Raw genomic sequence first — 15,312 nt, 5'->3', positions numbered from 1 at the left:
AACTGTTTTGAACTCCTTGAAGTTGTCTACTGCTATCACAAACCAGTAGATTCAAATAAGATAAAGGAAGAGTCTGCATTTTGCTATCTTGCACATTAAATGTGCTTAGAGCTCAGCACCAGGAAAAGTTTCCCTTTCCCAATAAACAGTGTGCTTTAAAAAATTAGATTAAATGATTTTATTTCCTCTGTAAGGGAATAAAACTACTTCCTAGTGCTGCGCTCTAAGCAGATGTAATAAGCCCAAGATAGTAAAATGCACGCTTCCATTTATCTTTTTTTATTTTATTTATTTATTTATTTTGAGACATAGTCTCACTGTTGGCCAGGCTAGACTGCTGGAGTGCAGTGGCATTATCTTGGCTCACTGCAACCTCCACCTCTCAGGTTCAAGCGATTCTCCTGCCTCAGCCTTCCAAGTAGCTGGGACTACAGGCCTATGCCACCATGCCCAGCTAATTTTTTGTATATTTAGTAGAGACGGGGTTTCACTGTTTTACCAGGATGGTCTCTATCTCCTGACCTCGTGATCTGCCTGCCTCTGCCTCCTAAAGTTCTAAAGTTCTTATATTTATCTTTTTTTTTTTTTTTTTTTTTTTGAGACAGAGTCTCGCTCAGTCGCCCAGGCTGGAGTGCACTGGGACTATCTCGGCTCACTGCAAGCTCCACCTCCCGGGTTCACGCCATTCTCCTCCTGCCTCAGCCTCCCAAGTAGCTGGGACTACAGGCGCCTGCCGCCATGCCAGGCTAATTTTTTGCATTTTTAGTAGAGACGGAGTTTCACCGTGTTAGCCAGGATGGTCTCGATCTCCTGACCTCTTGATCCGCCCGCCTCGGCCTCCCAAAGTGCTGGGATTACAGACATGAGCCACTGCACCCGGCCAGTTCTTACATTTATCTTATTTGAATTTACTGGTCTGTGACAGCAGTAAACAACTTTAAGGAGTTCAAAACATTTAGCTGAGCTATCACTCCAAGACACAACACATAGCATTTTTTTTTCTAATTTTTCTTGACTATCAAGATATTAGGAGCAATGTTTTATGTTAATTAGTAAGAATGTTCTTATGTCTAACTTTTCTAAACAATGGTTTTCTTCTCCCTCTACCTTTCATTTAGCTCTGTTTTATTATTGATTCTGTGATGATGGTTCGGAGGTTTTTGTATTCCTGCATTTTATTACAAGCCCTTAATATTCCCTTTAGACATATAAGTAAAACTCAATGTTAAAATCTGACTCTTGTTGACAGTTTCAATGCAGACACAGTATGATTGGTACCTGGTTACCAAAGTGAGAGTAAGACAATTCCTCCTCCTGCAATATGTAGAATTTATAAAGAGAAGTAAGTTCCCTCCCTCCACTCACTTGCAAACATTTCACCCAGATGAAAGATCAAATAAGGGCCGGGCGCTGTGGCTCATGCCCGTAATCCCAACACTTTGGGAGATCAAGGTGGGTGGATCACTGGAGGCCAGGAATTCGAGACCAGCCTGGCCAATATGATGAAACCCCATCTCTACTAAACATACAAAAATTAGCCAGGCATGGTGGTGGGAGTCTGTAGTCCCAGCTCCTCAGGAGGCTGAGGCATGAGAATTGCTTGAACCTGGGAGGAAGAGGCTGCAGCGAGCCACTGCACTCCAGCGTGGGCGACAGAGTGAGATTCTGTCAAAAAAAAAAAAAAAAAAAAACAAGATAAAGGCCGGAAGAGGGAGAAGAAGGTATCGATGACAACACTTAGAGCTGTGGCCCTTCTGTGAGTCCTTACCCACTTTCCTTCGCAGGAAGAACTGGGAGAAATGAAACTTTCTAACCCGAAGTATGGTAAGGGAACTTCAAGGGAATTTCTAAAGTAGCTTTGAAAAATATTTCTTGCAATTAGGAGATACAAAGAACTGTTGCCTGCCTCCACCTGATATAGCTAAAGCTGATACTGAACTAGTCTGACCCCACCCAGAAAATCTATCTGGAAAAAAAAGGCCAACTGCTTGGTAGTGGAAACAGGAGAATCTTGCTACATTGAGGTGGGTTCACACTCTCTTAGTTTGTAGGGGCAAAGCATGTGTACAAATTTCCTATGCATAGGTGGGAGACTCATGGAAGAGTCATAATCAGTGGAGTGACTGTCACAGAACTAGAAGTAAACCCTAGAATAGGCATGCATCCTTTTGGATCAAAGAGTAAATGTGTGCCAAAGCATCATTTGTAGCTTCTACCTGATGTAAATCTTTAAACTGTTAACTTGTCGGTCAATCAGATTTTTGCTTCTCCTTCTCTCTAATAAAAATATGTCCTCCCAAATGAAATTGCCTAATTGGGATGGAACACAAAGGCAGGAACTTCATTTTCAAGATACACTTCATCTAAGGAGTTTGTTGACTAGATTACATCGCTTTTCAATTAGCTGCCGTGTTCACAAGCAGAGACTTAATCCACAGTCATATAGCATGCTCTTGTTTGATGGGGCAAAATGGAAGGTAAAAACAGTGTGAGAAGGGTTCACAATGACTTTGATGGTGAATGTGGGCAGGGTGGAGAAAAGGAGATAGGTGAAAGTCAGAAAGTGAAACTGTCTGACTAACTCATCAGAAATGGGAACAGCTATGATGAAAAGCCAGTTGCATCCAGCTCTCACTTCTGCTTAACACTTGCCAAACAGTGTTTCACATGGGCAAAGATTTCTGTGATGTACCTTTGTGTTCCCTGGATTACTAACTCTAGTCTGATGACCCACAGATAAATCAGCTGCAATCCAGTTATCAGCATGTTTTATTATAGATTTAAAATGCAAACTAGTATGTGGAGAAACAGGAAAACAGTATACATTGAAAACAAAGGCTAAAATTATGACACCAGGAAAATTTAAAGGTCACCTTTTGGTAGTCATCCCTGTAGCTGCAGCTGCAGTGACCTCTGCTTGCCCTGAGAAATCACCAGTATGCCAAACTTTTACAATTTCATTTTCTACCTTAGCAGGAATGAAGCGGGGGCAGAGAGGAGTCATTAAGGAGAGTTTCACAGTGGTGTGCTGGTGAACTAGCTGTCCAAAAGGAAAATGTGTAGTGTTTGCCAATTTACATGGTACAAATACTCCCACCATAGCCAATTTCAAGAATGCCTATAATTAATAACCAGAATGCAACATTACTGAAAAGTTAATAATACGCACTTATAAGCTAGCACCAGCCCACTCCAGCACATATTGCCAATTGCTTATAACACAACAAAGATCAAGAACACCAAGATTTTATATGTGTATATATATGTATATGACACACTTTAATTTCCTGAGAAGATATGCAAATGCAACAGAAACAAGCTCTCCAAGTCTTTGGCCCTGTAGCTACTCAGCAGATGTTTTTTAAAAAAGACTTACTAAGAAACAACTTGGCCTCAGGCTTAGCATGCTCCTGAGCAATTTTTGTTACACAAAATACAAAAAAAAAATTCTTTTAAATAGCTTTACATGTAATATTATTTAACATAATTCAGCTTTTCACAATACCCATAAATATTTTAAATTTGTTTACAATGCAATACATACCTTTCAACAAGAACCTGCAAGTAGCTAATTTAAGAGCCCCAAAATTTTGAATTAGTGCTATTTATTATTTTTAGAAGTTAGCGCATTTGAGTAAGATTACTAAGATGGGCTCTGCAAAGTGAAGAGGGGAATTTGGTTGGTATAAGGCCTGAGCAGCATCCTGGGTTTCCCTGATCCAGGCAGGGAAAAAAAAAAAAAAAAAAAAAAAAAAGTTTGCTGGTAAAGGAAAGATCTGTTGTAGCTTCACTCTGCTCACCTTGGGCTAAAGGGGAATACGCTTCTTGAAAAGTTACTTTGCTAAATTTTAGAGTCTTATAACACAATAGCAGAAGTAACAATTCTAAAGCTGAAACAGTGCAATGCAGTGGACAACCCATTGCCTCTTGTAGTCACTTGTCCTATGATTTGAGGCAAGTTGGCTATGCTATGCTACCACATTCTCATCACTAAAATTTCCCCCAAATGCCTGCCCAATTAACTTCATAGAATTGCTACCTGTTATATGAAAGCACTTTGCAAACTGTGGAAAGCTAGCTAAAAATACTAAATCATTATATGACATAATCCAGTAATGGTAATACCATTCTGGGGTTAAACCTAATGATTACTAATGGTTACTCTTTCTTTACAATTAGCAATGTTTAAACACACACACCAACAGTAAGTTCTCACAGAGCTCTACGTGAGGGTTCGGAATGACTCCTTGTTAAGGCTTTTTAAAGCACCATGCACCCTGAGGAAGATAAAACAAAGAGAAATTTCCAGATAGCGTACATTCCATTTTATGCCACTTGTACCTCTATTCCAATAGTTCTCAGAGTGTTCTTTATCTTCTAACACCACCATATCTAAATAGGGTATGGTAGGCATATCTGTGGCCATCCTATCAGTCTACTTTCTATTAGGAGGACCTCAAAAGACGGGAGTATGAGAAGAATGAATTAGAGCAGCCCAAGAATATGAGAACAAAGTCAGGCTACTGTCCCAGATCCTTTTTGCATACCAGGTAAAACTTCCAAAGGAATAGAACTCCATTTTTCCACTCACGAATTCAAGATTTAGACAGAGATTCTTTGAAAAGCACATGTCCTCTGTCATCCATATTCATTTTATCATGGATTAATGAAGTATCTCTGCAGATCCAACCAAAAGTCTTTGGCTCTTCCTCTGAGTCTCGTTCAGATAGGCGTGATAGATGAAAATTCACATACAGAGGAGTTCTGTTTGCATTGATTTTTGTAGACAGACAGACCCTAGAAATTGAAAATCTTCTCCCTCCAGTCCACCCACTGGCACCTCTGCATGTGCTGAAGGGAATGGGATCAAATCAAGTCTCTAGGAGATGAATTGGGGATTTGCTAGTAAAATGATACCCCAGTAGGTATTATTTTTTAGAACCTGATACTCAGAGTTGAATATCAAGTCTATGGTATCCCCAACATGCAATTCATAAGTCCCTCCTACATTCTGGATTTTAGATTTGTTTGTTAAAGTTTGTATCATGTCTTTGTTTTTATACAGCCGTACTTCAAAAGGAGCTACATCATTGTAGTTTGCATTGGGAGCCACTTGACCGTAAATTAAATATAAGCCATTCTGAAGTATCTCCAGCTTCCAGTCAGACACCTTATTCACGCAAGGAGGTTGAGAAGATGCCATTTGCCATTTTGAGGGTAATGGTCCTATAAGAAATATACAAGGGAGAAAAAAGATGAAAGCATAGTTATTTCATTATTTCATCCTTTTCCAGATTGTAGATTTACCACGTACATGTTGTTTCTTTACCTGATCTACACTAGTTCTCTTCTAGCAGAATTTTTCTATTTTAAGTACCTATCTACTCCTTGTTTTAGAGAAATTGAAAATCCAAAGAGTGTTTCTTGCTTGGAGCATTCTAAGGAAAAGAATTTGGAATAGAAAAATGAGTTAGGTGACTCAGCATCTCTTGTCGATTAATATTTGTGGGAAATAGAAAGGAGAAGAAAAGACTAATGGAGAAAGAAATCACAAGCCAAAATTTTGAAAACCAGGGTTGGCAGTCCATGCTTTTCCATGCATTTTCTGTGTGAATACCATCGGCTGTTTATCACTTTATCAGTGAGGCTTTCCTTAATTAAGCTATATTAAGAAGTGTTCTCCTATCACTCTCTCCTTTTACGTTGCTTGAGTTTTCTTCATAAAGTGTGTCAGTGTCTAGGATGTTATAAACTAAATTGTTCATTTGTTTATTTTCCATCTTGTATCACCTTGAATGTAAAATTTTTTAGGACAAATATATCTCTATTTTATTCATTCCTGTATTTTCAGCACCTGAAAATGTCCCTGGTACCTGGTAGATGTTCCATAAATATTTATTGATTGAATGATACTTCCATGTTCCTGAATTAGGTGCTTTGTGTCTAAATTATGACTCTTCTCCTCAGTTTGTAGGTATATATAATTTAAGACCTACTTAGGATTCATTAAATAAACCCCCCAAAAATAGCTAATGGTAAATTTATGAGTTTATAAATAGAAATAACTTGACTATTTAAATATAAGGATCCCTAGCACAATACTGTCCCAACGAGTAAAGAAGGGTAAAGACCTAATCATTCATTTTCATTAGCACATATGAAATTTAAATGTTTGTTTACTTGGTTTTGCACATCAGTGTGATCTCACAGCCCCAGGAGGTGCTTTTACTACCCAGAATGCTTATCTGTTCTGCAATTCTCCGTAATTTTTGTCCTTTGTCCCGTAATTAAAAAAGAAAACTTGATGAGAAAGCACCCTGGAAGAGGTAACATTTTTACTTCAATTCTCATTCATATGAATGACTAATGTAAGACTCTGAAGGTAGATTCTGGGGGACAACAAAAGAGAGATCACTAGAACAAAAGGCAAAGTCACCCTGTATCGCCAATGAGCTCAGAGTCCAGTAAATTTCTTCTTCCTTGACATGTAATAGGCAATAGGCAGGTCACCAGAAAGAGGTGTCATTGACTTTCCTATTTAATTCTGTGAAAGGGGGTCACTTAAAAACCACCTTAGCATCACTTGAGTTTCTCAACTTTTACCACATCAAGGCAGAATTTCACACATGCCATGCATTCCATTCCACTTACTGGCAAAACAAAAACAAAACACAAAGAAAGAGACAAGCAAAAGGAAATTGTCTAATTCCCACAAGCCAAGGAAACCTACTGGTTTAAACTATATAGGAACACAGGGGTTGCAGAGTTAACTCTAGAAATGGTCTGTTCTCAACTGAAAATGTATGTTTGGCCTGAAGCTTATAAACAACTTTAAAAAATGTATTTATCTGAAATTTTGCACGCATTCTAAGAGTCTAAGTCTCAGTGTAACTGCAAACTGTGGTGTGTTTTCTAAGCAAATATCAGGTGACTACAAGGGAAAATGACTCAGAAGCTAAGCTTAGAAGAGAAAGGAGTAGAGGAAATGGCCACTCTTCCAACTCTCATTGCTCTTTTATACATTTAGAAACAACAATGGCACTCTCTCATATACTCCACTGGACATTAGCAACGTGTGAAACGTGAGAAAGACTTTTAGGAAAGGTTGTAGAAATCTGAAACTTGTTGTGTTTATTAAAACACAGAATTAAAAACAGATTCCTAGATCTCAGATTCATAGGTCAGTAAGAGAGATGTTCATTCCTGGCTAGAGATGCAGCCTTCAATATAAGCTTTATCAGGACATGGGCTTCTTTTGCCTGGTTTACCTCTGAAAGCCTCAGCTCTTGGGAAACTGCCCAGTATATGTTAAGTAATTATATGTAGTAGCTGAAAAATGAATGGAAGAAAATACAGGTTTTCTTGAGATCACTGACACCTGCCTTCTTTCATCAAAAACTAAGAAAAGTAAAAGAGAGACATGCACGATAGGTTACTCACCAAACTTAGCCATACAGGGCTCTTTAGCAGTCTGTTGGGGAAAGAAAAGATGAATTGATTAGGATGATGACAGTGTCATTAACTTTTTTGATTGATTTATTTAGAGCTTTGGATTCCTGAAGCAAACTACTATTCTATAACCATAAAAAAAACCCTCCCTTCAACATGCCTCAGCCCTCTCAGCTTCCCTTTAAAGTTGAGTGGCTCCATCCTTTACCTTTTATTACGTAGCTTCCCCTTTGGGTGTTTTAGACAAAGGTCAAGATCTAATTCCATTACCTAATCTATACCTAAAGTACAACTATTTGATATTGGACACCCCCTTCCCCCGCCCCCGCAGCCTTGGACTCTAAAAGTTTTTCAACAAAAAGCAGTTTCCACACCCCAGTGACTGAACAAGGTTATCTATTGGCACGGGAAAGGAAAATAATGAAGCTTCTGTTTATGTTTATTTTTATTTAAAACAGTAAATTAAGCCCTAGAAATATTCACAACTCAGACTGATGAAGCCACCCATGTATAATACTTAGATAACTAAATGTCATATACAGTATCTGAGATACCCTGAAAAACAGTTCCAAGTTTCAGGCTATTGCAATATATGGCAGTTCACATGCTACAAGATGCCATCAGTGTGTGGTTAATTTTACAAATACAGGTAGTTAAATGCTAAATGCTCAAAAAGACTTTGTATAAATTAAGGCATAACCACAAACATTTTTTGTATCATCCAAAGTTTGTTGGTTTCCTAATGGTAAAGTGCTTAAAAGACTTTTTGAACTTAAAGATGTTGCATATTTTCCTTTTGTAAGATTTCTCTGGCTGCTATACTAGGAACAAATTAAACAGAAGCAAGGACAAATGTAGTGAGACTAGCTAAGAGATCATTACAGTCATTCATCTAGGCAAGAGAGCATGGTGCCTCTGACCAAGGTGCTAGCTGTGGAGATGGTGATACTTGGTTGGAAAATAAAGCCAAGAGAAGTTCCCGACATGGATATGGGGTAGGGAATGAGAAGAGACAAAGATGACTCCAGGTATTTTAGGCCTGCATAATTGGAAAGATAATTATCCACTAATATGGATAAGATGTAAGAGGAATAAATAGGGAGGGGAAAAATCATGAGTTTGGTTTTGGACATGTTAAGTTTGTGATGCTTATTATAAATCCAGGTAAGTGTGTCAAGCAGGCAGTTGGATACAGGAGGCTGAAATTTAAGGAGCTCTGGTGATATACATTTAGGAGCCTTAAGTTCCTAAGTGATGCTTTAAGGAGTGAGATTGTGTGAGACCATCAAGTTAGTGGGTGTGGATGGAGAGGAATACTGGGGCGTTGTGATGTTTAGAGGTCAGAGAATGAGAAAGAACAAGCAAGGGACAATAGAAAGGAAAAGTTGAGTCTGAAAGGAAACTAGGAGAGTCTGATGTTTGGAAGCCAAGAAAAGAAAGTATTTCATGGAGGATGAGTGATCAGCTGGTGTCAAATGCTGTCAATAGATCAAGTAAGAAGAGTACAGTGAATTGACTGATAGATTGAGAAACATGGTAGACACTGGAGTTCTTGACAAAATTAGTTTCTGTCATATGTGAAGAAGGCAGAAACTTAGAATAAATTTAAGGGTAAATGGGAAAAGAGAAGCTGGAAGAATATTGCTGTAGGGAGAGCAGAAAAAAATGAGTGGAGTTTGGATGATGATGAGAGATCAAAGAGGTTTTTGTTGTTGTTGTTGTTGTTGTTATGTTTTAATATGAGAGAAATGACAACATGTTTTTCTATTGCCATTTGATGGAAACGTTTCTGTAAAATGGATGAGGCATAATATGTAAGAGCAAGGAGAGAACTGTTGCAGCAATGTCCCTGAGTAGTTAAGATAGGATAAGATTTAGTTCATAGATGGCTTGGATAGGTGTATGGGCAATTTATCCACAGTGATAAGGGAGAACAGGAATATACCTGGATACAAATGCCAACGAGTTGTTGATACTGGAACTTCTTTCCTCCCTACTTCTATTTTCTCTTGAAATATGGAGGCAACGTTATCAGTGGAGAATGTGAATGGGGAAGAGTTATTAGATGTTTGAAGAGAAGCTAAAGATGTGAAATCATCCAGTAGAGGAGAGTGAATGGACGGGAAACGTGGGTTGTTTCGAGAGCAACACTGAAATCCACTTGAAGGCAGTGGCTGTGAATTTAAAGTAAGACCTTTCAACAAGTTGTATGTTTTTCTTCAGATATATTCAACAGTGAAAGACACAGAGCAGTTGGATTTAATCAGCATTGGAGGTTTTCCATAGTCGAACTTTTGTCATTAGAATACAATGGAGATAGACACAAGCAAGTGGGTGAGTTTATATGAAGGAGGTGTTAAAGCTATAGATCTTGGAAGTTAGTTGTGTATGGAAAGAAAGAGAGGCATCCATCATTGAATGATGGATTGAAAATTAAGTGGTATGACATGTTAAGAATATCCAAAGATATGTTCTTCCATTTTAATCTGTATTTGTTTGTCAGGTAATTTTTCAGTCATGACACTAAAATCATGAAACAAGGTAAATTAACATATCAAACTTCAAATTGCTGTATCACAAAGTGTTAAGATTAAAAAATAAAATAAATGCATTTATCAAATTATTAAAATATTATTTTGCTTATTTTAGAAATGTTTATATTATATATTAACGCATTATAGAAAATATAACATTTTGGTGAAAGCGAAATGGTTCTGCATTATGAGAGCTACGTTAAACATATTAGGCTCACCCTTATAAATATATATTTTGTGTATCTCTTTAGTGTACATATTATTAGTACTTGTATATGGTATAATAATTAGCATACAGATGTTGGGAATTATACTGAAAATATGTTATTGAGAGGGAGGTGCAATCAAAAAGTCTGAAAGTCACTATTCTAGGAAATAAATTTTTTGATTCCTACACTTTTTTTTGTTGTTGTTGTTTCTTGTTATTTTTTTGAGACAAGGTCTCATTCTACTGCCCAGGCTGGAGTGCAGTGGTGTGATCTCAGCTCACTACAGCCTCATCCTCCTGGACTCAACCAATTCTCCCATGTCAGCCCCCTGAGTAGCTGGGACTACAGGTGCATGCCACCATGCCCAGCTATTTTTTTTGTATATTTTTGTAGAGACAGGGTTTTGCCATGTTGCCCAGGCTGGTCTCAAACTCTTGGGCTCAAGCAATCGACCCGCCTCAGCCTCCCAAAGTGCTGGGATTCTAGGCATGAGCCACTGTGCCTGACCTCTTGCAATTATTTCATCCTCATTTTGGTGTTTCCTGGAAGAGATGTTGAAATTCAATTTAGTTCAACACATGATAGGGACATGACAAAGACTCCCTGAACCCCAATTTCCTCATCTGTAAAATGGGAGAAATAATAGCACCTAGCTTGTTGAAGTTGTTGGGGTTAAATGAGGTCGTTTTAAAGAAGGGCTTTCCCGAGATATCCTGCCTGGACCTGTTCAATAAATATTAGTTGTTTGGGTGATGACGGTGATTGTAATGAAGAATTGAACTACAATTTAAGCACACATATTCCCAACATTATACAGTATCGTAAGCACGAGAAACAAATGTGATTTCTGGTCCTTGCCTCTCAAGAAGTTTATAATCTTTCTAGAAAGACATGATTACACACCCAAAGCAATTTGGTAACAATCTAAATATGAATGAGTGCCAAAATACATGCCACAGATAGTATCTGCACCATCTACTAGCATGTATGAGATGTGTTCAGAGAAACCTAATGCCATAGACAACCTAAGGCCAAACTAATTTCCAGAGTCAGAAATTCTGGATAATATACTGCAGGCTGCTTAATGTCTATTTAGTGCTACAGAGACCATCACTGTGATACTCTCTAATTATTGCCACCACTAAAAATCCATCTAATTGCAAAATCATCAATTTGGCTATGAGATAGTGTCTTTGATTGAGAGAGTGATATAGGTAGGCAAAGAATATCCATATTGTTAAACGATCTTGTTAAATTTTTGCCCGTTATTATCTCATTAATAGTAATGGGGCAAATATTAATCACTACCATCTACTGGGAGCCTACTATATGTCAGATACTCTACTGTCTCATTAATCCTTACCACAACCCTATACAAACTAGCTTGCTCATTTTGCCGATGAGGAAATGAGGATGAGAGGCATTAAGTAACTAGCCTAAGGTCATGCAGCCAATGAAAGGCAAGAATGAGATCCACACCCAGCCTGTCTGGGTCAAAACTCTCACCCTTACCACTCTGTGGGAGAAGTTTCTATTTATAATTCTACTGATGTTTGGAAGTAGTAAATACCCACTTTTAAAGACACATATCGCTTAGTTATTTTTTCTAGAAGGATCAGTTGCTTTTGTAACCTCATCTTGATTTAAGGTTAGATTTACATAGTTGGGCTCAAAATGGCCAAAACAATCATTCTCTCTCCAAATCAACCCTAATCAAATCCTCAGTGAAATTAAAATCTGCTCTGCTTTTAAGTACAAGTACAACTTCCCCTTCTGAAAGTATCCTTCATTTTATTGAAGCGGGAGACTCTGCTGAACACGTGATTTCTTAGTGATAACTCCTGTGAGGTTATTTTCACTGAGGGATTGACCAAACTCCTTGGACTCACAGCTATCCTTTTAGTTAAATATTTTCTCAAAGAAGAGAGAAAAAAAGAAAAAAATTGACCCAAGTAGCCAAGCTTCCCATCTAACACTTTTTAAAGTATTACACTTTTTTTTTAAGTGTACACTTTTTAAAGTAGTGTCTAGACAATCTGGAAAGTGGGACTTTGTGTATAAAAACTAGAGTGGAGACCAAAATAAAACTTCAAGGTTCATGGGTATTGTGAGAATGTGGAAGTGGCCACATCATAGTGACTCACTATCTGCCAGCCCTTCAGACCTCTCTTCCAGAGATATTTATTTGTGGTCAACAGGGAAAGGGAAGTACAGGTAAGTGAAAAGTGAAATGTAGAAGCTAATATCATGCATGGTGGGCCAGGCCACTGGCTTTTCCCATAGAAACAAATCCTGCAAGTTTCCTGTCAGAACAATATTCTAAAAACATTTTATACTTCCCTAAATTTGGAACAAACTCTGGGTTATCTTTAGAGGCAGAACCTTTCACTGAGAAACTGGATCTAGGAGAGAAAAAACAGAATCAGAGTTCAAACACCTGGGACTAATCCAGTTTGATTCTGAACAGAGGTGTCCTAGATGATCTGGCATTATTAGACTTTCTCTTTCCCTTTGCAAGAACTACTGGGTGCCTTTGGGAAAGGCATCTGTGCATTCATTCCCAAGTCATATGTAGGAGCTGATGATGCTTATATTCAGTGTTCTTCAGGGTTATCAGGCTAATTAATCTTATAATTTTTAGAAGAAAGAAGCACTTCCAAATTTAAGTTACTGCTATTCTCACCCTTCCTCTTCTTCAGAAATCAAGACACTAAGAATTTCTGACAATTATTTCTTTCAGCTTCACTGACCCAGAAAGTTCACACTTCTGCTTGATACATTTCTTGAGAGAGCAGGGTTGTAATTAGAAATGCCTCTGTTGCACATAAGCCTTGTATACAGTTATGAAATACAAATTAATGGGCTACTGTGGAAAAATTGGCCACAGCTATACCTACTCGAAATTAATATCCATAGGAGACTGCTTCCTCCTGCATCTTTTCTCAATTACTTTTACTTATCTTAAGTGGTAGAACTATATCTTTGAAATCTTCGCTGATCAGTTCCCTTAAGAAAAATGTTTCTGCAGTTACATTTCAACCCTTTCTCAAGATGGACATATACCACTTTATTCTACCCAAAACTTCGAGTCTTACAATTTAACCAGAAATAGGCTAAATCCTGAAATAAATAAAGCATTTCTTATTTTCTTTTTGGTCAGTGCTATATGGTCAACTGTGAGGAAAGTTTCTTTAGTAAAGAACCAAACTTATCTCCATTCCCAGTGTACCATCCCATTCTCTAGGCCCACAACTTGGCCTGCATCTCAGTGGGAAATTCCTGACAAGCATCAGGGGCTTCCCAAATAGATATGGGCTTTCCCCTTCCTCCATGAAGTCTCCCCTGATCAACTCAACCTAAAGTCATTGTTCCCTGCTTTTGAATGGCTTAGGCATTTATTCTTCATACTATCCCTAAATAAATTCTTAATCACTGCATTTTATAGCTAGAAGAAACATCATAATAAATCCATTCTCCTACCACCAGTTTTTTTTTTAGATAAAGAATCTGCAAACTAGAGAGATTAAATGTCTTTATCAAATTTATACAGCTGGTTATTAGGGAGACCCAGAACCAGAATCCAGATATTCTTACACCTAGCTCAGGGCCACTTCCCTCCTCAAAGACACACAAACCACCTGTCATTTACTTAATCCCATCTTTCACTATTTTTTTAAGTCTTTTCCATAAATAAGACTATAGCTTTCATCCCATTCCTTGATATTCATTCATATTTTTACCTTTTTTATTCTACCAAGAGCTATAGAAGAGGGAGAGAAAAATACTCCACAGGCCCCTGTCAATTGGCTTAACCAATTCTCTCTATCTAACTGAGTTCTGCATCTAACATTATCATTTTCTGATACCTTTTATCTCAAAACCTTTAGCTAAACTTCAAAAGCCATGTCATGACAATATTAGAATTGTATTTACATTATGTATACACATCTCTTCCTTCCAACTATTGCTAACAATACTGAGTGACAATGATAATAACTAGAAAAACAAATAGAGGATTATAGCAAATAGCAATCTTAGGTACAATTGCCTCCTTACCTCTAGTTGGAGAAAAATAAAGATTAGCCAACTGAAGGAGCAAAGAAAAAGGAATATAGCTATTGAGCAAAAGAGCCACAGCTTCCAGGATGATCTCTGAGCTCCTTGAGTTCTTGAATGACTTAAAGGCATATTTTCCAAGTGGCTCAAACACATTTTTGGAGAAATAAGAGCTGTGGAAAACAAAAATTCACAAGTGATGGGTGAAGGATGCAATGTCATGTTTTGTAGCAATATGGTAATTAGTAGTGGGTGTGGAAGGCGGAGTTTTCCTTCTGTCACTGTGTTAGAAAATGATACTCATAACTTAAGTGCTGACTTTCATTTGGCACCAGGTCAAATACAACAAAAGGAACGGAAGGCTGAAAGTCAACACAAACTCAGAACATAGAAAAAAAAGCACGAGGGAAGTTCAGAGGGAAAAAATTTCTCTCCTAAATCAAACGGCAGTACAGTGCATGTGTAGAGGAGCCTTGGGAGAATAAAGTGGTGTACTCCCATCTAAGATAGTATTCCATATTATTTCTAGATAAGAAAATTACTTTTTATAAGAAGAAATAAAGTTTGAGATTAAGACCCCATCATACTCCCGATATCATGTACATGAGCGGCAGTGTTAGGAAGTTGGAGAGGCTAGGATCTGTAGTTTGGAAAAAACAGAGTTTCAATCAAGTCAGCATCTTGTATACCTTAAATATATACAATTTTTATTTGTCAATTATACCTCAATAATCTGGAAAAATAAAATCTATACTCATAAAAATGTTTCATCAATTTCTAGTGTATAGAATACATTCATTCTGATATATTCTCTAGAAAATATTAAGTGTGTTACAAGAATTTAATAAAAAATTGTAAATACAACAAGCTCAATTGTATTTTTCATCATTTTTAAACTCTGATAATCTAGTTCTGGCATAGAAAGTTATTTTACAGAAGGATATTTTCCTGCATCCTGCCCTCAGCCTGAGTTTATACTCTATTCCAAAAACAAACAAACAAACCAAAAACCTTGGGTTTTCTTCCTGGGCCCAAAAATATGGATTTACTACAAAATTGAGGAA

General features: G+C 37.6%; 1 protein-coding gene across 1 annotated transcript; it reads right to left on the bottom strand.

The window, feature by feature from the left end:
* Positions 1–3,458: 3,458 nt before the first annotated feature.
* Positions 3,459–14,471, bottom strand: TNFSF18 (tumor necrosis factor (ligand) superfamily, member 18). Its single transcript, XM_012000416.1, has 3 exons — positions 14,249–14,471; positions 7,441–7,471; positions 3,459–5,226 (listed from the first exon to the last, which is right to left on the bottom strand). Exons 1-3 carry the CDS (start codon positions 14,468–14,470, stop codon positions 4,880–4,882), a joined length of 600 nt encoding a protein of 199 aa, XP_011855806.1. The 5' UTR covers position 14,471; the 3' UTR covers positions 3,459–4,879.
* Positions 14,472–15,312: the final 841 nt, after the last annotated feature.

The sequence above is a fragment of the Mandrillus leucophaeus genome, unplaced genomic scaffold, assembly GCF_000951045.1.
Source record: "Mandrillus leucophaeus isolate KB7577 unplaced genomic scaffold, Mleu.le_1.0 Scaffold629, whole genome shotgun sequence".
Classification (NCBI taxonomy): domain Eukaryota; kingdom Metazoa; phylum Chordata; class Mammalia; order Primates; family Cercopithecidae; genus Mandrillus; species Mandrillus leucophaeus.
Note: the sequence above shows the minus strand (reverse complement) of the source record. Positions and strands in the feature narration are given on the sequence as shown.

Excerpts from the sequence above, each read along its gene's own strand:
- TNFSF18 (XM_012000416.1), bottom strand. The coding sequence starts at position 14,470 with ATGACATTGCATCCTTCACCCATCACTTGTGAATTTTTGTTTTCCACA. Across the intron at positions 7,472-14,248 it reads TTATTTTTCTCCAACTAGAG|ACTGCTAAAGAGCCCTGTAT; the intron begins GTAAGGAGGCAA and ends TTTCCCCAACAG. Across the intron at positions 5,227-7,440 it reads GCCCTGTATGGCTAAGTTTG|GACCATTACCCTCAAAATGG; the intron begins GTGAGTAACCTA and ends TATTTCTTATAG.